Source organism: Xenopus laevis, chromosome 1L (assembly GCF_017654675.1).
Source record: "Xenopus laevis strain J_2021 chromosome 1L, Xenopus_laevis_v10.1, whole genome shotgun sequence".
NCBI lineage: Eukaryota > Metazoa > Chordata > Amphibia > Anura > Pipidae > Xenopus > Xenopus laevis.
In genome coordinates this window covers 134,083,743-134,109,445 of record NC_054371.1, presented here as the reverse complement: position 1 = coordinate 134,109,445, position 25,703 = coordinate 134,083,743, and the positions used below count along the sequence as shown (strand labels likewise).

The 25,703-nt window shown below is 39.3% G+C and overlaps 2 protein-coding genes across 4 annotated transcripts in view; one reads left to right on the top strand and one right to left on the bottom strand.

The window, feature by feature from the left end:
* snapc3.L (small nuclear RNA activating complex polypeptide 3 L homeolog) overlaps window positions 1-3,801 on the top strand; it is a 28,057-nt gene extending 24,256 nt beyond the window's left edge. The window contains exons 6-9 of the mRNA XM_018257756.2: window positions 538-620; window positions 1,681-1,845; window positions 3,122-3,229; window positions 3,422-3,801. Of these exons, the coding sequence (XP_018113245.1) occupies window positions 538-620; window positions 1,681-1,845; window positions 3,122-3,229; window positions 3,422-3,569 (504 nt within the window). The 3' untranslated portion in view covers window positions 3,570-3,801. The remainder of the gene's footprint in view (window positions 1-537; window positions 621-1,680; window positions 1,846-3,121; window positions 3,230-3,421) is intronic.
* Window positions 3,802-9,688: 5,887 nt separating this feature from the next.
* Window positions 9,689-25,703, bottom strand: part of psip1.L (PC4 and SFRS1 interacting protein 1 L homeolog) — a 34,602-nt gene continuing 18,587 nt past the window's right edge. Inside the window, exons 7-17 of one of the 3 annotated variants that reach the window (XM_018249595.2) lie at window positions 25,244-25,306; window positions 24,149-24,233; window positions 20,016-20,094; window positions 19,112-19,337; window positions 18,125-18,237; window positions 17,406-17,461; window positions 17,231-17,301; window positions 16,209-16,310; window positions 12,929-13,139; window positions 11,276-11,378; window positions 9,689-10,149 (exon numbers count right to left, since the gene is read on the bottom strand). In XM_018249595.2, coding sequence (XP_018105084.1) covers window positions 10,080-10,149; window positions 11,276-11,378; window positions 12,929-13,139; window positions 16,209-16,310; window positions 17,231-17,301; window positions 17,406-17,461; window positions 18,125-18,237; window positions 19,112-19,337; window positions 20,016-20,094; window positions 24,149-24,233; window positions 25,244-25,306 — 1,179 coding nt within the window. In that variant the 3' untranslated portion in view covers window positions 9,689-10,079. 3 annotated transcript variants of the gene reach the window in all.

Sequence of the window (25,703 nt, the reverse complement as noted above, 5' to 3'; positions counted from 1 at the left end):
CCGGGGGCTCCCTTTCCTAGCAGATGTGTTAGAGCTCACTCAAATAACTGATTCCAGTACAAACAAAATCTAACAAAATAACTGCCATTTGCACAAAGTCTGCATGTAGAGAGATTTCTGGTGATTTTAATAGAGCGAGCTCTTATACATCTTTTAGGCAAAAGAAGCCCTCCTATAAGATATATTGGATCTAACTGTCAATAAATATCTGACACCCAACTCCCGAATGAAGACAGAATGAAGAGAAACAGATGCTGAGAGAGGAATAGTGAATATACATTTGATTATTTCAGAAACAATGCAGATTTTTTTAATTGATTGTAATTAGAACCTTTCTTACTTCAGTATGCTGAAGCTTATATTAAATTTGAAATATTAAGGCGTATTTAATACCCTTTAACTCTGCCATACTTGATTTTTGAGGCAACTGACTTCACTTATTTTTTTGGTGTAAATTTTTTTGGGGGGCAGCCACAATCTTATTCTGTAATATCTAGCGTCATTTTGTCCTATTAATACCCCACTTTTTCTCCCAAGGATCTGTACAAATCAGCATTTTTTCACTTTGAGGGCGTGTTCTACAATGATATGAGAGACCCGCAATGCAGAGATATAAGCAGGTGAGTGTATACACAGAAGGTTTGAGAAGTCTTATGGGGGAATGTAATAAAAGTCGCAAAGAGCAAATTTGCACAAATAAGAATAACAATTTGCATTTCCTTAACCGGTTATTACATTGTGAATTTTAATTGCGCATTGCCCTCTGTTAAGAAGTGCTTGAAGGTGTCGTAATCTTTTGGAGCAAAGGCAACAACTTTTTCATTAAGAAATATTATTACATTTACTGCTCACTGGCGCTAACTATAAAATTCGCAGTGGTCGCTGAACAGTTCCGCGTTCGCAAAAGCTATATTAAATTCGCGCAAAGGCAAATTTGTTCGCACAGAGGCATAACTTTCCGCATAGCGAATATTTTTGCTGTTACCGACTTTTTTATTACATTCCCCCATTAAAGTGGTAGTATGAGTTGTTATTCACACTCCGTATCTGTATATATGAATATAAAAGTGAATACATAAGCGAATGAGAGCTGCCATACATTCTGTCTTAAACCCTTTTCCTGTCAATGCAATTGAATCCAGAGTTCCAGTAGATTTTACTTTTTATTTAATTGAGTGTGAAAATGGTCCATCCTGGGGTGTTCCTGGTGGCTGCAAAAAAAGCGTTCATTAAAAAAATACAACTAGTTATCTTTCCCTTCATATACCGAAAACTAGGATTGATACGCTATATATTAAAACCATGTAACCTGGAAAGATACAAAGAGCATAATCATCCATATACTTTTGCTTCTTCATTTTCTAGAATAGACTGAGCTGGAGTCATAAGCCTGGAAAGCATAGGCCCAGTTGCACCAAGTTATATGCATGCAGAACAGTGGCGGTCTATTCCTTAGAATTTACTCTTCAAGTGCCACTGAATGTAGAATCTACGTTCTGTACATAAAAGGTGATACAGATTGTTTATTGAAGCATTCTGGAGATAAGCTGTAGCTGGGATGTTTATTTACCATAACAAAAAGACTTATATTTTCAGATTGTTTTGTGCCTGTTAATATGTGTATGCATTATCTCATTCTTAATGCGAGTAGACATTCCCATTTATTTGCGGCTTTTCTAGGACTACCATAGAATGGGCAGAATCTCGTGATAGAGGCTACGAAAAATTTCAGTCTGCTAAGATGGAGGACTATACGTTTAACGATTTGCGTTTAAAGATCGGCTATCCTTACCTGTACTGCCATCAAGGGGACTGTGAGCACGTTATTACCGTTACAGATATAAGGTAGGCTTTATGCAATTTTGCTTTCAGCTGAAAGTGCAACATTACTTAGGCCTAGGACTTTGGGAAAAAAATAACAGTCATTCCCATTTATTTGCTTTATAACAGAGGAGACCTTTTCTCGGACGATTGTTTTCAATATTTAATGTTTCAATATTTTCATCCCTGTAAAAATGAAACACTAAACTCGGACATTCCTCCCAGGACTTTGCTGACTTCTTTGAAAGCATAGTTGACTCTATTCACAAACAATTTTCCCACCTCTCAGATACCAATATCCTCACCTTTTCAACTCTTTTGTTCTTATATCTGAGCCTGAAGTCTCTAAACTTCTCCTATCCTCTCCATCAACAACTTGCTTATTTGATCCTATGCCATCACCTCTACTAAAACAGTGTGCTCCTGTCCTTACTCCAGTACTTACTCATATATTCAATTCCTCGCTAACTTCTGGTACTTTACCCGCATTGTTTAAACAGGCTGGTGTCAAACCCATTCTGTAACAGCCTACACTGGACCCATCCTGTTCTAACTACCACCCTGTCTCTCTCTAACTTCTAGCCTCTCTGGAACGTAACGTCTCCTCTTCTCCCAAAACACTAATCCATGCCCTTTTTTTATCCCTTTTAGACTATTGCAATCTCCTACTAACCAGTATTAATCTATTGCAATCTCCTCTCCCCTCCCCCTCCAATTAATCTTAAACTCTGCTACCAGGGTCCTTCTGCTCTTTCCTAAAAGGGAACCTGCTCAACCCCAACTAAAATCCTTAGCATGGCTGTCTGTTAAGCAAAGGATATAATATAAAATCCTTTTTACTAACATTCAAAGCCCTTCACTCCTCTGCTCCTCAGTACATTTCTTCTCTTGTCTCACTCTACGTTCCTGGTTGCCTTCTCCATTCCTCTCAAAGTCACCTTCTCTTCACACCATCCACATCCACTGCCACTTCTCATCTCAAACCCTTCTATCTTGTTGTTCCTTTCCTCTGGAATTCCATCCCTGAATTCCTCCATAAGGAATCCTTTCTCAATCTCTTCAAGAAAAAACTAAGAGTCTACCTTTTGGAGCACTATAACATTAGCCTAGTCCTCTGCCTACTGACTATGCCTTACCTTGTGCACTTTTTCATCTCCAATTTGTGCCTGTATGTTAGCCTCCCATCCACTTAGACTGTAAGCTCCTTCCCACATTCACCAGGAAGGTATCTGATTGGAGAAGCCTCCTGCATAGGAAATTAAGCCTTTTGCCAATGATCTCCATGTTTTATTTCTTTAAGACTGATCCATCACGAAGACTGCTTGGATAGGACGCTCTACCCGTTATTAAAGAAAAGGCACTGGTTTTGGACACGAAAGTGCTCTGTATGTCTAATGTACACTGCAAGGTAGCTTTCATTTCATGTATATGTATTAGAATTATGGTTAAATAATATTACATGACTCATTGGAGGAACTTTCCAGTATATATTATATTAATTATAAAAATCAGTCATTTTAAAGCAATAATCCTTTTTTGCAGGGAAAGCTGCTGTAGATTTTGTAAGATGTATATTTATATTATTTACTCCCCTCTTTAGGTGGGTGACCGTTAATGACAGTCTAGCTCCAGATGACCCATGCTTCTTCTGTGACGTCTGCTTCAAAATGTTGCACTATGACACGGACGGTAATAAACTGGGAGAGTTCCTTGCCCATCCCTATGTGGACCCTGGAATCTTTAACTAGATCTGGAATAGTGTGTTTGGGACCAAATATTTATTATGTCAATTATGAATGTGGAGTCTTTCCCTAGATATAGTTTTCCTCAGTACATTTCCTCAGAACATTGTTTGATACTGAAAGCCACTGCTGTGAATATGCATTGGGGGCATTCTAAAGTGGATGTTTCATATATCTTTCACAATGTAAGTCATTTTAGTTTTAAATGCATTCATTTTAATAAATGCATTAACTGCTATGGCTTGTAGTATCTAAAAGAATTTAAGCAAAAAATGGCAACATTTAATGCCTCCGATCGGTCTGGGCTGAAAAACCGTTAAAGAAGGACTCACTAACAAGCAACATGTTCAAGGACATAGTAATAACAGGGTCTCCTATTGTTTGGAATCCCTCTGTTTTTCTTATTTAACATGTTCAAAGGAGTATATGGTAAGACCAGACACAGCCAATTGAAGTTGCTTGCTCAGCCCCTCCAGACCACAAATTGTCTATAATAAAGAAAATGTATTATAAATGCACTTGCCAGTCATAAATAATGGATCGTTGTTTATTTATTATAGTCACTGCTTGACCATCCCCTGCAAACAGGAGGCTCTCTTAAAGGAGAAGGAAAGCCAAAAAACTTCTTAAGCTCTAAGTGTTGCCAAGGAATAGTATATATATTTACCAGCATGCAATCTCCAATTCGTTTTTCCATTAATCTTTTAGCTGCAATCGATTTTTTAAAAAGTGTAAGCATGTATGATATAGCATACCTTTGCTGCTGTCCAAAAATCCTCCTGAATAGGGCACACGCATGCGCAATCGTTTCAATCCGTGCCCTGCGCATGCGCATGAGAATAATTTTTTTCCTTGTGCAGTGATGACGAAGCGGTCACGTGACACCTCCGTTTGTCATCACTGACCTCTCTGCCCCTGCCTCATCTCTTCATTCGCCTATCGCGTGCTCCTGCTCCCCCATTGCTAAGAGATTAGGGTAAGCTTTGAAGCTCCTGCGCTCGCTCAGGATTTAATTTACAGTCTGTCAGCGAGCCGAGCGCAGGAGCTGAGGAGAGGGGAGATTTAAAAAAAGGCAGCGATCAGGTCTGTCTGACTGAGGTCTGTATTAACTTAAAAGGAAAAAGACACATTTTATTTTGAATATAAACGACGTACTTTTTTACTGATCTATTTATGCATTAATGATTTATTGATTAACAGAAGCAAACTGAAAATAATCTACTTTGAATACAAATTTATTGAATAAAAATCGTTACATTGATTCCTCAAAATGTAGTTGTTACAAAACTATCTTTTTTGTAACACAGCTTGTTCACGCAGGTGCGGCTCCTTGTTTGCCTCTGAATGCCAGAATGAATGCGAGTATGATTATGTCAGGGGGGGGGTACGAAGGAGGCACATGCGCATTACAGAGAGAGCGCAGGGCGGAAGTGATGCGCCGATTTGAAAATGGCGGCGCCGAACTGTGGAAAGGGGTGAAACTTCCGAAGCTTGGTGCACAGAAGCAGGAATGATTTCAGATTTTTTAGTATGGCGTTTCAGGAGGGGGCCTGATGGAAAACACATTGAAGGTAGTGTGTTTTTTTTTGTTTCCTTCTACTTTAACTAGTGTTTTTCCTTTCCAAAATCCCTGCTTGTATCTCACCTTCATATAAAAGAAGCAGTTGATTATACAGTGCTTGCTGGGCTGTGTTATTGTTATCCTCTTCCACAATGGCACTGAAAATTGCCTGATTTTTCACAGTTTAGTGTTAAAAGGGGACTGGTCATCCTAAAAAATTCCAAATCCTGTTTTATGATGTTAGTAAAGCAAAATAAAGTTCACTTACATGATTTCAATCTTCTCTCTTTTAGTCTTGTTAAAGGAATTGTTCAGTGTAAAAATAAAAACTGGGTAAATAGATAGGCTGTGCGAAATAAAAAATGTATCTAATATAGTTAGTTAGCCAAAAATGTAATGTATAAAGACTGGAGTGATTTGATGTATAACATGTCAGTCAGATCACTACTTCCTGCTTTTCAGCTCTCTTGGTTTACACTGACTGGTTGCCCTGGTTACCAGGCAGTAACCAATCAGAGACTCGAGAGGGGGCCACATGGGTCATATCTGTTGCTTTTGAATCTGAGCTGAATGCTGAGGATCAATTGCAAATTCACTGAACAGAAATGTCCCATGTGGCCCCCCTTCAAGTCGCTGACTAAAGGTTGCCATACATGGGCCGATAAATGCTGCCGACAAACCAAGTCGGCAGTTTATTGGCCCTTGTATAGGGGCCCCCCGACAGGCTTCCCCGATCGAGATCTGGCCGAAAGTCAGAGTTATAGAGCTGAAAAGCAGGAAGTTGGATTCTGGCTGTTTTATTACACATCCAGTCACTCCAGTCTTTATACATTACATTTTTGGCTAACTAACTATATTAGAAACATTTTTTATTTTGCACAGTCTATCTATTAACACAGTTTTTATTTTCACACTGAACTGTTCCTTTAATAACAATCACATCAAGCAGGCAGCAGCCATTTTGTGGACACTGTTTTTAAGATGCAAGATAAAATCTTGCCATAATCTTATGCACTAAAATGGGGCACCTGATGCCCATGCCCATGCAGACTACAAAATGAAATGTTGGAGACAGAGGGGGAATGTATGGAGTGCAGAGACATCTAGTAATTGCAGAATGGAAAGTGAAAGTAACTGCCTGCCAAGCATAGAGGCAGCACAGGCAATATATGTTTGACAGCCGAGAGTTTTAAACGAGTTTATAACCAGTATGGTTGTTTTAATTTAAAAAAAGAAAGAAGAAGAAAAGAATTTTGGTTTCATGATTCATTTTAAAAGGACTTTTATTATACTCATTTTCATGTGTGGGTGACAGGTCCCCTTTAATGCACAAAGTGATATTTTCGAATTATAGAAGAGCAGACATGCCTATGCTCCTGAATCACCATTCCTGGAAAACACAAACTTTCCATTGGATATCTGAGGGTTCCAATATTGGGGCAAATTCACTAACTTCCGAAAATTCGCCAGCGCAACATTTCGCCAGACGTAGATTCGCCAGGACAATGCTAGTCAATCCAAAGTTGCGTCCAGGGCGCCAAATGCTGCCGAAGTTGCACATTTGGCGCATGGTTATGGGTTCCCCATGTGTGTCTAACCCCTAAATAGGTCCTTCTGTAAATGTCTGTGTTTTTGGCTCTTGTGGCTAATATGCTCGTGAAATATAGTAACTATAGCACCAAAACCCCAATCAGAGTTGAGTGACTAAAAAGAATGTCACATGTTGAATTCTTTCGTTTTATTTCAGACTTCATTACAAAAGCACAACAAATCTGTTTCACGGAGCCTATTTACATTGCAGTCTTTCTTTGCACAGCATGTGACCATCATACAAAATAGATTCTAAATAACAAAAACACAAGAGAAATAAGACGTTCACACAAATTGATCACTGCTATATAAAAAATATACTGCCTTTTCTTCACAATCTGCACAAATACGACAATGAAATACTGGTAAAGTCTTGGCCGACAACAAACCAACGATCAGTGGAGCCCAGAGAAGCTTTCAGTACAGTACCTGGCACGTCTACAAAGGCAGGAATGGGCTGATACAAATAAAGCCAGTTAAGATGTATACATTTGTTCCCATAGGGTTGTAAAGTCACATTTACATGATAGAAATGCTAGACTTGCACTGAAAATCAGAGACCCGGGTGAGGGAACAGAAAGAGCAAGTTTATAGGGAGAGGCAAGCAACTAGGTACATTTTCTGAATGCAGAAAATAATCACTGGCTACTTTTGATCAAAGTATTGTATATGGTATGAAACACAATGGGGCTCATTTATCAACACTGGGCAAATTTGCCCATGGGCAGTTACCCATAGCAACCAATTGGTGATCAGCTTTTTAATGCCAGCTGCAAGTAGAACAATGAATGCAGCAAATTGATTGGTTGCCATGGGTTACTGCCCATGGGCAAATTTGCCCAGTGTTGATAAATTATCCCCATTGTGTTTCATACCCCCTTTCTCCGTTTAGATTCTACTCAATGTCTACTAAGCAGGCCCCATAGTATTATGTTCTCATTTAATGTTGGAGGAGCACATCCACCTCCGGGTTGCCAGGTCTTATTTTCAAAACCAGCCAAAGTCAGCTACAAAACAGTAGCCCAAAAATAGCACAATTTGTGCAGTGAAAAGAATTCGAAATAATAATTTATGTTAAAATACATCTTTTTAAAATTTTCAGTTTCACAAATTTTCCCATGAAGCAAAATCACCAGCGACGCAACTACAGAGGGGGCCCAGGAGGTATAGAGGCCCCTTAAGTCCCTAATACATATACAATTTCAATAAATATTTGGTATAACAGGTCAACCTCTAGATATTTTGGTGGACAGCAGATTTTTGTCCCACAATTGTCTGAAATTGACGAAAGTCACTGGAAAACTTGAAAATTCTTAAAGGAACAGTTCAGTGTGAAAATAAGAACTGAGTAAATAGATAGGCTGTGCAAAATAAAAAATGTTTCTAATATAGTTAGTTATGTATAAAGGCTGGAGTGACTGGGTGTGTAACATAATAGCCAGAATCCAACTTCTTGCTTTTCAGCTCTATAACTCTGAGTTAGTCAGCGACTTGAAGGGGGGCCACATGGGACATTTCTGTTCAGTGAGTTTGCAATTGATCCTCAACATTCAGCTCAGATTCAAAAGCAACAGATATGACCCATGTGGCCCCCCTCAAGTCTCTGATTGGTTACTACCTGGTAACCAGTCAATGTAAACCAAGAGAGCTGAAAAGTAGTGTTCTTGCTATTATGTTAGACATCCAGTCACTCCAGCCTTTATACATTACATTTTTGGCTAACTAACTATATTAGATACATTTTTTATTTTGCACAGCCTATCTATTTACCCAGTTTTTATTTTTACACTGAACAATTCCTTTAAGAGTGACGAGAGACTGGGGTACAGAGCCCAAAATCTGGTAACTCCCGACTTCTACACAAGTCAGTCTCATTGCATGCTGGGTACTTTAGTCTTACATGAAACTTGGCAGTCAGCAAATTGTTAAACAAAAACGACATTACGCAACATGCATTGGGAGACACAGGCTTGGCACATTAGGGCAACAAAACATTTTGGCTGGTTTCCAAAGTACAAACTAGCCAACGGCCCAAAAAGTAGCCAAAATCTGTACCTTAGCTACTTTTAAAAACCGCCTGGGCTTTAAATTAGTAGCCTAATTTGGCTGGAAACCTGACAACCCTGATCCACATGGTAGGCTCCCATATGATCCTGGTATATAATAAATGCTAGTGCCTTTTTTATTAGGGGGAAAAAGGCAAAGGTTCATGACATTTACATTTTTCAGGCCACTAGCGATGCACCGAATCTACTATTTTGGATTCGGCTGAATCACCGAATCCTTCACGAAAGATCGGCCTAATACCGAACCGAATCCTAATTTGTATATGCAAATTAGGGGTGGGAAGGGGGAAAACATTTTTTTTTACTTCCTTGTTTTGTGAAAAAAAAGTCACACGATTTCCATCCCCACCCCTAGTTTGCATATGTTAATTAGGATTCCAATTTGGTTTGGCCTGGCAGAAGGATTCAGCCAAATTTGAATCCTGCTGAAAAAGGCCGAATCCCGAACCGAATCCTGGATTAGGTGCATCCCTACTAGTTACCTGATATATTTCTGACTTGGGTACAATGTAAAACCTGAGACAGCTGGCAGGTAAGAGCAGAGAATGTTATAGCCAATAACAACTAATGGCATTCTTGACTGTAACACAGATGGACACTCATTCTCTTAAAAGTGACCTGCTTAAGAGTTTCATTAAACTGAAATTCAACCGTAGCGACAATGTGCTAGAGTCAATTTATCAACACTGGGCGAATTCGCCCATGGGCTCTTACCTATAGCAACCAATCAGATTTCTGCATTCATTGTTCTTCTTGCAGCTGGCTTTAAAAAGCTAATCACTGATTGGTTGCTGTAGATAACAACCCATGGGCAAATTTGCCCAGTGTTGATAAATTTGCCCCAATGAGCATACAGTATACTGGGATTTGTCTACTTTTACAAAAGGAAACTAACTGCATTTACTTTATGCACTTTGCTTCAGATAAATACTGGCTTAGCACTTTACACGGTACCGGGTAGATTTACAGGGTGTCTCCTGTATGAGCGGAAGGAAAGCGACCAATTGCAGCATGCACAGCCACACACACTATTCTGAAATAAATGAAAGGGAAGTGCACAAAATCACACTGGCTTTTTTTAAGTCCATTACAACGATTTTGCTATTAAAACAGCACATAATGTGCCAAAGAGCAAGTGGACATATAGATCAGCACTACTTTGAGAAAACATAAAAATGTCTCATCTCCAAAGAGCTCAAAATACTGGTTGATTTTATAAAATGAGTTAAAAATTAGACTCAGCAGTCTACAATGTACCATCTGAAAATGACCACACGAGTGTGAGCTGGGGCTGCCACATTAGTTGTCTGGTGCAGAATCATCTCGGCTTTGTTTGCTGCTCTCATTGCCTTTTGATGCACTTCCAGGACTGCAAAGAGAGAAAACAAGATAAAGGTTCATGGGAGGCTTGCATTTGGAAAGTAATGAAACAGACGACACACGGGCTGCGCTTCCTTAGCAGGAATGTATTTATTTTGCATACGCTTTAACAGTAATTTAGCAAATCTACAATCACAGAAATAGTAATAATTGCTTTATATACTAGCTGCATGTCTAATACTAAAGGGCCGATTTATCAAGGGTCAAATTGAAAACTCAAATTTTTAAAAAATTCAATTAGAGTTTCTTTTTTTTTTTAAAAATGTAATTTGATTTTCGAGATTTATTATACTCTGGCCCTTTAAGAGCTTGAATTCGACTATTCGCCACCTAAAACCTGCTGAATTGCTATTGAAGTCAATGGGAGATGTCCTGTGATCAATTTGGAGTTATACCTTCCTGACACTTGAGTTTTTTCAGAGAAAAAACTCGATTCAAGTTTTCGGGTCGATCGTATTCACCCGAGTTTAACAAATTTGATTTTTTTTTTAAATTAATTTTAATTGGTCGAATTTCAAGTTCGTCTGAGTTTATGGGCATTTTTAAAAACTCACATGAATTCGAAATTCGACCTTTGATAAATGTCCCTCTTAGTATCCATTAAAAGGGATACAGAGAACAGCGTCACTGTAGGTGTGGTGTATTCCAAGATGGAGGCAGTCGTAGATTTGCACTTTCAACATTGGCCACAACGCTCTTGGTCTCATGTGATCCCACAGAAGTGGAATATGTAAAGTAGGGTTCATGTTTGGCTAACTCTTGCAGGGGATTCAGCCAAATCCAAAAATGTTCCATTTGGTACATCCTTAAACTGATTTGTGTTCCATAATAGGCTCCTGCTGCTCTTGCATTCCCAATATTAATGTAAAGAAGTGAGGACCCTTACATAGAAACATAGATTATATTCTTCCAGCGACTTTTATGTTACTCTATTTGGTATTCATTAGAGTTGGACTAAATGATAAAGAATAAAGTGAGCATTTTCATTGCACATGTGCTTGTGTATGTAAGCTGCCTTTAATAGAAATGATCCAAACAACTAAATTTACATCGTACCATATAGTCACAGAGTCAAAAAGGGGCTGTGAAGGGTTGTGTGAAATCAATGTTCCTACCACTTTGAAGTTTTCTCTTCTTTCTCCTCGGTCTCCTCGCTGCTGTCTCCGTTTTGTTGCGCTTGCTCTTGAGCTTCCCGGTCACCATTAAAAGTATTTGGGTCTGCATGGAAAAAATAAAGATGGTGGAAAATGACAGAAGGAACATGGAACGGTGGGCATGCCAATGTGTAGGGGCACACTGCCCACAGGGACACCAGTTGGTAATTTCCAAGGAGAACTTAACCAATGAGATGTCAAAGGAAAGTACTGACCCACTTAAAGGAGAACGTTAATCGGAAACCCCCATCCCCTTCCTTGCTTTCTCCCTCCATAATACCTTACTTGAAAAAGTGTCCCTGGCATTAACATTGACATATTTATGCAGAGTAGCACAGAGGAGCTCTTGGGTGCCATATTCTGTATCTTCGGATCCTCTCCTTTCCCTTAGGTCCTCCTTCAGAGCTTTCCGATGCATTCACAATAGACACGGATGCCAGACTGGTCCCAACTGCGCATGTGCGAAAAACTCTATGTTTTGGCGCTCACTTCCGCGAGGAATCTGAAGATGGCACCCAAGAGCTCCGCTGCACTACGTTGTATGAATATGCCAACGTTAATGCCAGGGATACTTTTCCAAGTAAGGTACTATGGAGGGAAAAAGCAGAAAGGCAAGGCCAATGGAAGGAAGGAAGGATATGGGGATTTTTGATTAACGGGGTTTTGTTTCTCAGTACTTTCTTTGAAATCTCATTGGTAGTGTCTTTAGTGGAGCCATAATGATTTCTTGCAGCAGCTCTGAGTTTGTGCATGCAGTATTATAAACCTACAAGAGAGCAGCAGTGCTCATACACAAAACCTGCAAAAGCAATATACTGCACAGATACAGAGTCAGCGCGGCCACACAGAACCACTGGGATAGCAGGCAAGATGGTGCTATTGTACCTCTAAAAAAAGACTACATGAACCATTCATGTTTTTACGGCATCAGACGGCACTTTCAGGTTACTGGGATCCCTAGGGGTGCCCTACAAATTCAGCCCCCTATCCCCTTTATTTTTTGGCATCTCTTGGTACTCAATGCTATATTGTGAAGGTTTGGATACCAAATTAAAAGCAATAAAAGTCCTAATAAAATCATGTACGTTTGGCAAATAACACCTAAACAGGGCTATTATGCTTTAGTACAATCAATGTACTCAGACATAGTGTTATTTTGCAAACAACCGGGCCTGAAGAGCACCTTGTGTTTAAATACTTGGTACAGTCAGTAGAAGTTACTGAAGACAATAGACTGCCCACAGAGTAGTAGCAGCACATACACATATTTTCAAATAAATCTGCTAAAAAAACAAGCACAGAATAGCTTATATAATAGCTTGGTTTCCACCCTCCTAAAACATGTCTACTTTGTGATTTCTTGGCATTTTAACTGCCATGAAATATTATAAAGAGTTAGGAAAGGAACATAACCATTGTAGGTCCAAAGTAGTTATATAAGTTACAGAGGAAGCCATGATGGAAAACAAAGGAAAACCTTATTAAATTACTTTCAAGGCACTTGGGTGCAAACAAACACATTTTCTTCTGCTTTACACAAACATTTTATTGGCTGATGTAACAATATTACATTATATTCTCTTACACAAAATTATAAGCACTGATTTAACCAACCTGGATTTTGCTCTATTTTCTTGTGAGGCCCTCGTTTTCCAGGTTCCTTGGATTTATTGGCTTCCTCGTGCTGTCTTTGCTCTGCTAGTGATTTGTTTAGGACTTGAGTTATGACAGAATCACCTTCCCCAACCAGGAACATATTCTTGAATTTGTTGTACAGCATGGTGGCCTTATCCATAATCACTTGGCTGGCTTTGAACCTACGAATCTGTAAAAAATCATTCCAAAAATTATAATGTAATTATATCAAATATGAAATGCTTTAATATGCAATAGGATATAACAGGTTTTGGTGGGGCAAATTCCAAACGTAAATTGTAAGAATTTTACAGGTATGGGACCAGTTATCCGGAAAACTCAGAATTACGGAAAGCCCATCTCCCATAGACTCCATTTTATCCAAATAATCCATATATTTAAAAATGATTTCCTTTTTCTTTGTAATAATAAAACAATAGCTTGTACTTGATCCAAACTAAGATATAATTTATCCGTATTGGAAGCAGAACCAGCCTATTGGGTTTTATTTAATGTTCACATGATTTTCTAGAAAACTTAAGGCAAGATCCAAATTATGAAAAGATCCATTATCCAGAAAGCCCCAGGTCCCGAGCATTCTGGATAATAGGTCCCATACCTGTACATCCACTGTAATACAAAGTATTTAAAGAACAACCAGAGTACTGCATAAGTTAACAAGGCTTGAAAAGAGAATTAATTCTCAGCACACATACTGGATATTAAACCTGTCCATGTCATCATCCAAGCCACTTATAAAGGCATTAAGGGAAACTGCCATCACATCACATAGCAAGGCATTCCACAGCCAACACCCCCCTTTGGTTCTTTTTTTCTTTTCTGTGTGAAGAAAAGACCCCCCCCCCCAACTTATAATGTCCTCTAATGTACTTGTAAAGAGTAATTATATCCCCTCCCAAGCAACTCCAACCTTGACAGTCTACCCTCATAATTTAAGTCTTCCATCCCTCTAACCAGTTTAGTTGCACGTCTCTGCACTCTCTCCAGCTCATTTATATCCCTCTTAAAGGAACAGTTCAATGTAAAAATAAAAACTGGATAAATAGATAGGCTGCGCAAAATAAAAAATGTTTCTAATATAGTTAGTTAGCCAAAAATGTAATCTATAAAGGCTGGATAGACTGAATGTCTAACATATAGCCAGAATCCAACTTCCTACTTTTCAGCTCTATAACTCTGCGTTAGTCAGAAACTTGAAGCAGCTCAGATCCAAAGTTATGGTACATGTGCCCCCCCCCCCCTCAAGTCACTGATTGGTTACTGCTTGGTCACCAGGGCAATCAGTCAGTGGAAACCAAGAGAGCCGCAAAGCAGGAAGTAGTGTTCTGTTCTGTTCGACATCCAGTCACTCCAGCCTTTATACATTACATTTTTGGTTAACTAACTATATTAGAAACATTTTTTATTTTGCACAGCCTATCTATTGACCTAGTTTTTATTGTTATAATGAGCAATTCCGTTGGAGCCCAAAACGGCACAGCATACTCCAGGTGAGGCCTTACCAGGGAATCTATATCATCTTTTTTATACAAGCATATACTTTATTTGCTTTCATATACACTGACGGTGCCTAGAGTTTTAAATCCTAATATCTTCAAATAACCCCAAATCCTTCTCAGTTAAGGAGACTTGTAAGATGGTGTACCAGTGGAATAATACATTTTATGTAGTGCACCGCCCTTTGGACAGGGACCTCTTGTATTGGTAATTGGTTGTGTTTTGTATCTAATCAGTGTTTGATGTATACCATTTATTGTACAGCGCTGCAGGATATGTTGCTGCTTTATCAATACTTGTTAGTAATTGTAATCCCCCTCCCTCCTGACACTAAAGGACCCCTACTTCTAGACCCTTCTATGAAAGGAGACTCCCTGTTCTCAGGCAACATCTAGTTGCTGGAACATGTAAAAATGAAATACATTAACATTATACTTACTACACCTACAGGCTTATAACCCAATTCAATTTAGTGTATTTATGTTATCAAGCCAACTTGAATTGGATTTAATGTGAACAAAAGTGTATCTCAATACATGTGGGAAAAAAGAGGGGCAAAACAATCCTACATATAAGCCTAATCAATACAGTTTATGTTTAGTCCCTTAGCTAATAAATTAAAAAAAAAAAAAAGTTTTGTGTAAGTAAAAAAATCCACTACTATGGGCAGTAGATACTACTGTTATAGTGCCCCTCTCCCACAAGAGACGACAAGCTCTATATTATCCTTCCCATTACCAAGAATTACTTACCATCGAGAAAGGACTGAACTTGCAACTTGGACACAAGCTGGACAAAATTCTGTTGCTAAAATATGTAACAGAATTTCTGTAACAGAAAAAACAAACTAGACATATAATACTAATGTAGCTGTGACACTATTCAACCAATTAGCCAACTACCTGAATGATTCCTCAGCTGACATTTATTTAGCAACTGTATTTGATGTCGGTGCCTTACTTAGATTCTCTGTTTGCATTTTGACCTCTCTGTTTGCATTTTGACCTTTCCTTTTGCTAACCCCTTTCAGTTGTGATATTGGAAATAATAAAGGTGTCTGTGTGTGGCACCATAGGTATCACAGGATACCATTCTTCCCATTCAGCAGAATGAATATTGGCTGTCAGAAGTTTAGGTAATTAAAAAAAAAACATTGCAATAAAGATGTGTTACTTTCTTTTAACTCTATTTAAATACAGTATATAGTCTTTAAAGGAGAAGTCAAACTGTACAGGGAAAAAACCCTCCCCCCCTCCCCTGTAGGCCCTCCTCCCCCCGGCCTACCTGCCCCCCCTACCTGCGCAGTACAAGGCACTTACTATTAAGGATCTTCTGCGTATGCGCCGAAAGTCACAAATTTTCCGAAAAAAATATCGGAAACTTAGTGACTTTCGGGCGCATATGCAGTAGCTCCGTGCCAGCATATGCTTCCAACTGCACATTCACCTGAAAGTCACGAAGTTTCCAATCTTTTTTTCTGAAACTTTGTGACTTTCGGCACATGCACAGAAGATCCTTACCGGTAAATGCCTCATACTGCACATGCACCAAAAAACGCTGGTCAAAGCAGGAAGAAGAGTGCTAGGGAGAAGATGGCGCCAGTGAACTCTGACCTGCGCCGAGGGGTGAGTAACAAGTTAGGGGCATTTGCCCGGGGGAGGCCTACACATGGGAGGGTTTTTTCCTCGTACAGGTTGACTTCTACTTTAATGCTCATAAGCAAGCAAAGTCTTAGTCTTACTTTTTTCAGGGTAGTGATCATGTCTGTATGCTTCTGAGCTTGCTGCATGCTTACTTGGAGAGAAGCCAGCTCATCCAAAGCACTGATGCATCTGTTTACATCCTGCAAAGTAAAAAAAAAAAAAAGCTACATATTACATTGATGTATTTAGCTTTAGCACTGCATTTGTTTCTTCCTACGTTGAATTGGAGGTAGAGAGAAAAAATGGATAAATGTAATGCGGTAAAAAAAATTGATCCTGGGTGAAAAACTATAATTTAATAAGTGATCCATTAGCCGGAAACCAGTTAACAGAAAGCTCCAAATTATGGAAAAGCCATCTCCCATAGACTCCATTTTATCCATATAATCCAAATTTTAAAAAATTATTTCATTTTTCTCTGTAATAATAAAACACTACCTTGTACTTGATCCCAACTAAGATATAATCAATCCTTATTGGAGGCAAAACCAGCCTGTTGGGTTTATTTAATATTTACATGATTTTCTAATAGACGAAAGGTATGAAGAGCCATATTACGCAAAGATCCGTTATCCAGAAAACCCCTGGTCCCAAGCATTCTGGATAACAGGTCCCATAACTGTATATAGCAAGGTTCCCTTGCTTCTGTACAGACTACATTGCCTTCTTAAAAAAACCTAAACAAGTATAATAGAAGTAAGCCCTTTCTAAACAGGATGTTCAGTGCATATGGTATTCTACAAAAACCCATTTGTAAGCCCAGGAGACAGCTTAACGTGGTTTATTTAGTATTTATGTAAAGCGAGTGTATGCTAACAGCTGGCAATACAGAGTTTTAGAAGAGTAGTACAAACACAGCTTCAGAAATAGCAAAGTATTCACTCAGGGAAGAATTACAAAAAAAAACTGTAGTTCAATTTTCATTGCTCTGGTGAGCATGTGCTTTGTAATCATTTTGTACACTCATTACGATGTTATACAGCAGAAGGTGATACAAGACACTTGAAAATGTGTCAACAAAAATCAATTATGTTTAATCAAAGCCAAACACAAGACCTACCAAGTGGTCAATCTTTAAAGAGCTCTTAATTTCTGCATGTATCCTTTGAAGTCTGGCATCTGTGGACATTTCTGTGAAAAGAGAAAAAACATTTAACTCCCAACTAGATTACAATAATGCTTCAAGTGTATGAACTTGAACTATGAACTTGGTGTATGAACTGAAGCAGACCTACCCTTTTTCTTGTCCACTTTTTTATCATCAGTGTTCTTTACCTCATCCTTAGACTGGCTGGTAAGAAAAGGAAACAATTGTATAATAATATGGAGGAATAAAATTACCTACACCAAAAATCTGGTCCATATGGAAAGAAGCATGTAGCAGACCTTAAACATAAAATCATCAATGTAGGTCTCTATAAAAATACATTGCATAAAGCAGCTCATATGTAAAACCCTGCTTCATGTAAGTAAATTATTTTTATAATAATATCCTTTTTAGCAGTATGTGCCATTGAGTAATCATAAATAGAAAACTTCCATTTGAAAAAAATAAGGGCCGCCCCCTGGGTCCCTAGGATTCACGGTGCACACAAACAAACCATACATGTTAGGTTGCATGAGCCAAGTAACAGACAAAGTTCTGTCTTTTGCTTCTACACTTCTTCCTGTTACAGTTAGAATTGTGTTATTTCTGGTCAGGTGATCTCTGAGGCAGCACAGAGAGGAAATGGGTGCTCAAGGCAAGAGATGTAAAAGGGAAATATTTACTACAATATATATAACAGTTTGGTAAGATTCTTTAATATGCCACTTAATTTGATATAAACTATATTTTGCTTAGTTATTCATTTTGGGGGTATAGTTATCCTTTAATTGAAGACATCTGTATTCTGCTGAAAGTAAGCACTCTGACTGAGGTTCGAGTTGGTAACCAGTAGGGGAGAATACCTACCTCTCCATGTCAACAGTTTCCTCCTGCTTGCGCTTTTTGTCAGAATTATCTTTTTCCGGTTGAGGCTTCAGGCTGCGCTTTTGAGCCACCTGGGAGAGTTTGCCACCTTTGCTCTTCTAGTTTAAATGCAAGTCATGAAAGTTAATAGATCGATAAAACTGTGCCATCAATGATTTAATAATTAGGCAAACCCCTTATATGCAGTGAAACTACATGACCATGATTTTCAGAAAGAAGAACAGTCATGGGGGTGATACAATTTGTTAGGTGCCACCCAGTGAATAAAATTGCTTACTTTTTTTTATCCCAGGATGGTGCTCCCAGGACTGTTGCAGAGCTAAATGGAGGACCCTGGACCAGCTATAAATGCCTGTTACTTGCCAGATTTAAGAAATTCCCACTTAAAGGGCATGTAAAGTTTAAAATAAAATAAGGCTAGAAATGCTGTATATTGTATACTAAATATAAACATGAACTTACTGCACCACAAGCCTAATCAAACAAATAATTTATGCTTTCAAAGTTGGTCACAGGGGGTCACCATCTTGTAACTTTGTTAAACATCTTTGCAAGACTAAGACTGTGCACATGCTCAGTGTGGTCTGGGCTGCTTAGGAATCGTCATAAACAAAGCTGCGAGTTCTGCATGGCTGAGCAGTAAGGCGGAGGCTCCCCCTGCTGTTCATAAGTAGGATGTTTCCCTGCTCAGCAGTTAGGAACCATCTGACAATTCCTATCCACAGCAGTAAATGAAGGGAGAATTTCACTGCATACAGTCAGGTTTCTTATAAAAAACGGTACACATTTTTTAATTAAAGTATATTGGAGATAGGTTTCTTTTTCATTTAAGAACGTAAAAATTGGATTTTATTTTTTTGCCTTTACATGTCCTTTAAAGTGATTTGGAGCCATGTGGAGTGTTTTGTCTCCTGCCTAGGGATCTATCAAATTCTTGGTGACAAAAACTCTTGTAATAATCATCTGTACCTTTTCATCTTCTTGTTCATCATCATCGGAATCTGACTGAGCAGGAGAATCAATCTTTGCTGCAACTTTTGTTTTGGTCTCGGCATCCACTGTTGCCTCTTTCTTGTTTGTGTCTTTTTTTGGTTTTTCTTCTTCGTCGCCTAAAACCTCATCCTTTTTCTGAAACGTTTGTTTTTTTGGTTTTCTGTCTGGAGATTTATTCTTATTCTGATCTTCTTCATTTGTCCTGTTCAACAGAATCAATCAAAAGGGGAAAGACAGACTGAAGTATAAAAAAGTGCACTATATAGGTCAATGGCATCTGGTAGATTTTGTCAATGTTCTTATTTTCATTGCACTAAACACTACAAACCGCAGAAGGCTATTAGCCCACAACTTTGGTTGGAGAAAATATTTTTGGCCAACAGGTGCCCTTTAACTCTGCTCTCTAAGCAGTTCGACACACTGTGTAAAACTAGTTATGTAATACTTTAATACATATAAATACTGTATATATTATTGGTATATATGATAATATAATTATATATATAACTTATATAATATATATACTGCAGAAAATAAATTAAGGGGGGAGATAATTGTATGGGGCTTTCTTCCATAAATTAGAAATAAACCTTAAGGCTACAGAACACAATATAATGCTTGTCAATTCCACAATTCTTTATTTTTGGTGTCAATATAATAAAAGTTCACTTATGCCAGAATAATACTGCCCCATGCATAAATTGAGGTCCATACATGCATCTCACTGCATATAACGTGTCGGAAGTCTCAGTACCCACTGACTTCCACTGTATATTTCACAATATACAGTATAAATACAATATATAATGTTAGATACAAGGCTGATAAGTAATTTAAATTTGCTAAATTTACTCACAAGTCTTTTCATAAAATTACTTACATGCCTCGTTCTGGTGAGGGAGGGGGTTTTATTAATCTTGGCCTTCCTCTAGGTTTTGGAACCTTGACTTCTCCTGTGGCTAAAAGGTAAAAGCAAAGTTCTGTCAAGTCGTAACTTTATATCTGCTGTTTTGTCATGCAATGGAAATGATCTGCATGATTACCGGAGCATTCTGGATAACATATCCCATACCTGTATTGAACACTGGCTATTGTTTATATTAGGTATTGTGGTTTATTTGCAGTTTGAATCCATTGTACAGGATATGGGACCTGTTATCCAAAATGCTCGGGCCTGGGGTTTTCCGGATAATGGATCTTTCCGTAATTTGGATCTTCACACCTTAAGTCTACTTGAACATCATGTAAACATTAAATAAACCCAATAGGATTGTTTTGCTTCCAATTAGGATTGATTATATCTTAGTTTGAATACTGTTTTATTATTACAGAGAAAAGGGAAATCGTTAAAAGAATTGTATTATGTAGATAAAATGGCGTCTATGTGAGACGGCTTTTCTGTAATTTGGAGCCTTCTGGATAACGGGTTTCTTGATAATAGATTCTACACCTGTACAATACTATCAACAGTTCAGCTGGCCTACTTATTAGATGAGAAGGTATCTACCTCCTGCAAGCAAAGTAATGACAAGTGTCAGAAGCAATATCAGGCTAGCAATGGAGTTTCTTCACTACTAGACAAATGACAGCTGAGAATTCCCCAATTGCCATTATTCTTAATGGCAATGGTATACAGGGAAACCTTGTGTGTTTTGCTTGCTGCATTTTTTGCCTTGCTGGTGTTAAAATGACCCAAATTATATTTCACTACTCTGAAGATTTCTTGAAAAGAGTCACCACACTCATTTATCACATGATCTTCCACTAAGAGCACAATCATTCTGCTTTTCAGGGCAGAAGCACCTATACTGGTGCATTCAAGAAATCCTCATATAGTATAATGAAGGGGGGATTTTAGGTGCTGATGCAGGTAAATATACAACACTACCTACCTATTAATACTATATTTATTTATATAGTGATAAAAAGATTGCAATACTGCTCGACATTCAAACTAGATAAGGCTTTGGCAAAACGTAACACCCTAAAATGTAAACAGCAATAATTCCACACAAAAAAATGTAAAACACAGCGTTTGTGCAAATATGCTGAATCTGTTTTATGAATCAGGCAAGGCAAGCCATAAAAAAATGCAAGTGATTCAACCTTCTTTCCAAATTACTATTCGCCACCAGTACAGATGTTTTTGCTCAGCAGCTATTTTGCACATACATGTGTGGGACCTGTTATCCGGAATGCTCTGGACCTGGGGTTATGTGGATAGTCATACCATAATTTGGATCTCCATACCTTAAGTCTGCTAAAAAATAATTAAACATTAAGTAAACTCTACAGGATTGTTTTCTCTTAAAGGAAGATTTATGCTTGCTGTTAAATACTTTTCTCTTCAGTTGTAAGGGGGACACAGGAACAGTGGGGTAAAGGGTCCCTCCCACTAGGAGGCAGGACACTGCAGTGTTGTCAGAATTGCTGACTCTCCCTCTCCCCTTTTACCCCGTGGCACAGCCAGCAGCGCTCAGTTAGTAACAGAGAACTTAAACATGAACTGAATCCACTATAAGTATTATACATACATGACAAAGTTCCGGTGAGGGAAGTTCTGTGTCCCCCTTACGACTGTAGAGAAAAGGATTTAACGGTAAGCATAGATCTTCCTTTCTCTCACACTGAGGGGGACACAGGAACAGTGGGGACATACCAAAGATGCCCCTATTAAAGGGAGGGAGGAACTTTATGGAACCACGGATCTTTCGGCCCAATGCTGCCTCTGCGGAAAGGTAGGTATTGAATTGGTACAATCTTGTAAAGGTGTGTAATGAGGACTCAGTCGGGGCTTTGAAAACCTGGTCTGCGGAAGCCATGTTACGGTGAGCCCAAGAAGCTCCCAGAGCTCGAGTGGAATAGGATTTAGGTTGCAATTTGAGAAACCCCTTGTAAAAAGGTATGGACATCCTCGTGGAGAGCCAACGCTCCTGAAAAAGGATGGAGAGGACTGATACCTGTGCCTTTAGGAAATTAAGGCGGATCCCCTTGACTTGAGCACTCCAGGTCCTATGATAGGCTCTGGAGGTTGATGGTTTTCTTTCCTTTATCATAGTGAGGATAACCTCCTCTGAGAGACCCTTCTTCGAGGTGGCTTCAAGAGCCATGCCATTAAGGCAAAGAGGCTGGGAGTCTGGTGATGGATGGGATCTTGCTGCAGCAGGTCAACCCGGAGAGGCAGAGTTACTGTGGTTCCTGGGATAGGGCCAGACAGTCCGAATACCAGGATCTCCTTGGCCAGCTTGGAGCTATGACAATTACAGTGGCGCAGTCCCTGTGAATCTTCTTGAGGACTCGCGAGAGCATTGGCAGAGGAGGATACACGTAGGCTAGGTGGAAGTGCCTGGGAACCGTCATTGCGTCTATCCTGTCTGCTAATGGATCCCTGTATCTGGGGACGAACCAGGAACCTTCCTGTTGTGTCTTGTGACCATTAGGTTGATCTGAGGCTCTCCTCATTTGTGCACAAGGAGCTGAAAGTCCTCTTGATGAAGCTCCCATTCTCCGGGGTCTACTCAATGCCTGCTGAGAAAATCCGCTTCCCAGTTCACTACTCCTGGGATGTGAATGGCTGACAGGTGTGGAATGTTGTTTTCCGCCCATCCTAGCACTGGCGTCCGGCGACCATCCCTGCAGACTGGCGTCTGGCCACCCTCATGCATGCCTGAACCGTGAGGTGTTGTGTCACATTGAGGCAGCGTATGGAGGACTGTAATCGTTGCTGCTTCTCCTGTGGTAGAAACACCTTCTGTCGCAATTCAATCCCAGGAAGGACATGGTTTGGCTGGGATAAAGAGAAGACTTTTGGAGATTGATTATCCATTCCGAATTTCTGGAGGGTCTGGTTGGAGAGCTGGATGTGCTGTTCGGCTGTCCTCTTGGAACAGTCCTTGATAAGGAGGTCATCCAGATATGGAGTAATAGATACACCACGGACACGAAGAAGAGCTGCCATGGCAGCCATTATTTTCGTGAACACCCGCGGAGCGGATGACAAGCCGAATGGTGGAGCTATAAATTGGAAGTGCTGGTTTTGGTAGGCAAATCTCAGAAATTTGTGATGCTGAGGGAAGATTGGGACATGGAGTTAGGTGTCTCGGATGTCTAAAGATGCTAGGTACTCCCCTGGTTCCATCGATCGGATGACCGAGCGTAGGGATTCTATCTTGAAGCGGTGGTAAACAATCCACTTGTTTAGTCGTTTGAGATCCAGCACCGGACGGAATGTACCGTCCTTTTTTAGAACGATGAAGAGGTTCGTATAGAATCCTTGAAACCAATGTGAAGGGGGAACGGAAACAATGACTCCAGTCTCCTCCAGGGAGTTGACTATGGACATGAAGGCTTGCCTCTTTGTGGGATGCAGGGAGAGCCTGGACATGAAAAAATGATGGGGGGGGGGGGTGTGGACTTCGGAACTCGAGGCTGTATCCTTTGGACATCTGTCCTGCCTCCTAGTAGGAGGGGCCCTTTACCCCACTGTTCCTATGTCTGCCTCGACGTGAGAGAAATAAGGATTAATTATACCTTGGCTGGGATCAAGTACAATGTTCCATTATTACAGAATAAAAGGAAATCATTTTTAAAAATGTGAATTTGATTAAAATTAAGTCTATGGGAGATGGCCTTCACATAATTCGGAGCTTTCTGGATAACAGGTTTCTGTATAATGATCCCATACCTATATGTGTTGATGGACCTGCGTCTATAAAAATAACATTTATTGGCTTTGAACTGTACTGCTCGTGTGTGGGAGAAGACATGCAGTGGAGAAAAATAAATCATAGTTTGCCAAAGGGGTTGACTTGGGGCCACCAGTATGTGTTGAGCTCCACATACTGCAGAGTTAGTCAGTTAACGACAAAAGTTTTCGTAGAAAGCAAGCCAGAGGTTTTTATTGAACATGCAAAGTTTTCAAAATTAAACAGTTGTTTATGTTATGCAAGGATTTAATCAATTTTAGAAATATTTAGAAATATTACTGATTTTATTAGCTCCCTTAGTAATTACCTGGTCTGCCTCTTTTAGGGCTCTGTATTGGTGGACTCACTGGTGCAGCCACTAACTCTTGTGCAGACTCAGCCAGAATATCAACCTAAGGTAATACAACAAAAATATTTTTTTTTTTTTTTTTTATCAACAAAAACGTCTGCTTTAAGCTCAAGAGAGAACTGTACGAAAATTCAAGTAGATATTATCTATCTTAAAGGGAAATTGGTCTTTGTTTTAATGTTTCAAACATGTAGTTGTAGGCAATCTCAGCCTTCCCCCAATCACTTTTCTAAGTAGTAGCTATGTAAGCCAAACTCCTGTCTCTGTGTGTGGTTCACTTTTAAGAATTAAGACATCCTTGGTTTCTTCTTAATAAAAACACATTTTTGCGAAGCTAAAGACCATAAAAATTCCTAGGAGGGTTACATGCCAGGAACCTGTTATGGTACCAATCAAAGCTAGGGTCTTACTTTAGCTACAGTCAAATCCCTTGATTGCACTAATGTATTGATATTGATAGAATTCAACCCTTTAAGAAAAAACCCCGTAACCCTCACCCCACGGAGACCCCCTCCTCCCCCCAGCCTAACTGCCCCCCCCCCGGGGGAAATGCCCCATACTTTATACTTACCCCTCGGCGCAGATTCTGGCTTTGGAGTTCCACGCAGCCATCTTACGGGTCTTTGTGTCTTCTTCAGCACTTTGGCAATTTTAGTGAGTTTCGTCGCATTCGCAGTTGGCGCAAACCGGTAAATTGCTCCAACTGCGCATGCGCCAACATGCCGTTCTCCCACTCAGCTTGCTGAAGACCCGGAAGATGGCTGTGTGGAAGTCCGATGCCAGAAACTGTGCCGAGGGGTAAGTATAAAGTATGGGGCATTTCTTAAAGGGTTGAATTCTCCTTTACTGCTCACAGCCAACTGTCTCCATTTGAAACTACCCCATTTTTTTCTGCTAAATGTAGAAAACAAAATGCACTCACGCCATTAGAGATCCATCTAATATACGTACAAATTCTAGGCAATTAAGTGATTTATGCAGATTTGTTTTAATATACCTTGGTATCTGTTTATCAGATATGAAAAAGAGCTGAAACAATAGACAGTATCTTACCTTTCTCTTTCTACCTCTTCTGCCTTTAACTACAACAGGGGAAACTTTTGGGGTGGCAGCATCCTGAGGGGTAATGGAAATAATACTTTCAGCTTAAATTACACACATTTTTGCTGTATTCTACAATGATCACCTATAACATGGAGAATACCCATTTTCTAAGAAATACTGTAAGCTATAGTGTTGACGTCACCAATCATTATGCAAAATGAAAGGACCTGTATGGAAAGCTATTTGCTAGCCCATAGTAAAGTCAACTGAGAAACATTTTAAGCAGAAACATTTCTAGATCATAATCTACTAAAAATCTACATAAAATACTATAAGACCACAGAAGGACAACTATAAGCCATGAACACAATCTACTAGTTTTTACTATAAGACCACAGTAGAACTACCATGAAACTGCACAAATGGTAAGACTTACAAGAGCAAAGAGAACGTAAAAAAAACAGTAGAA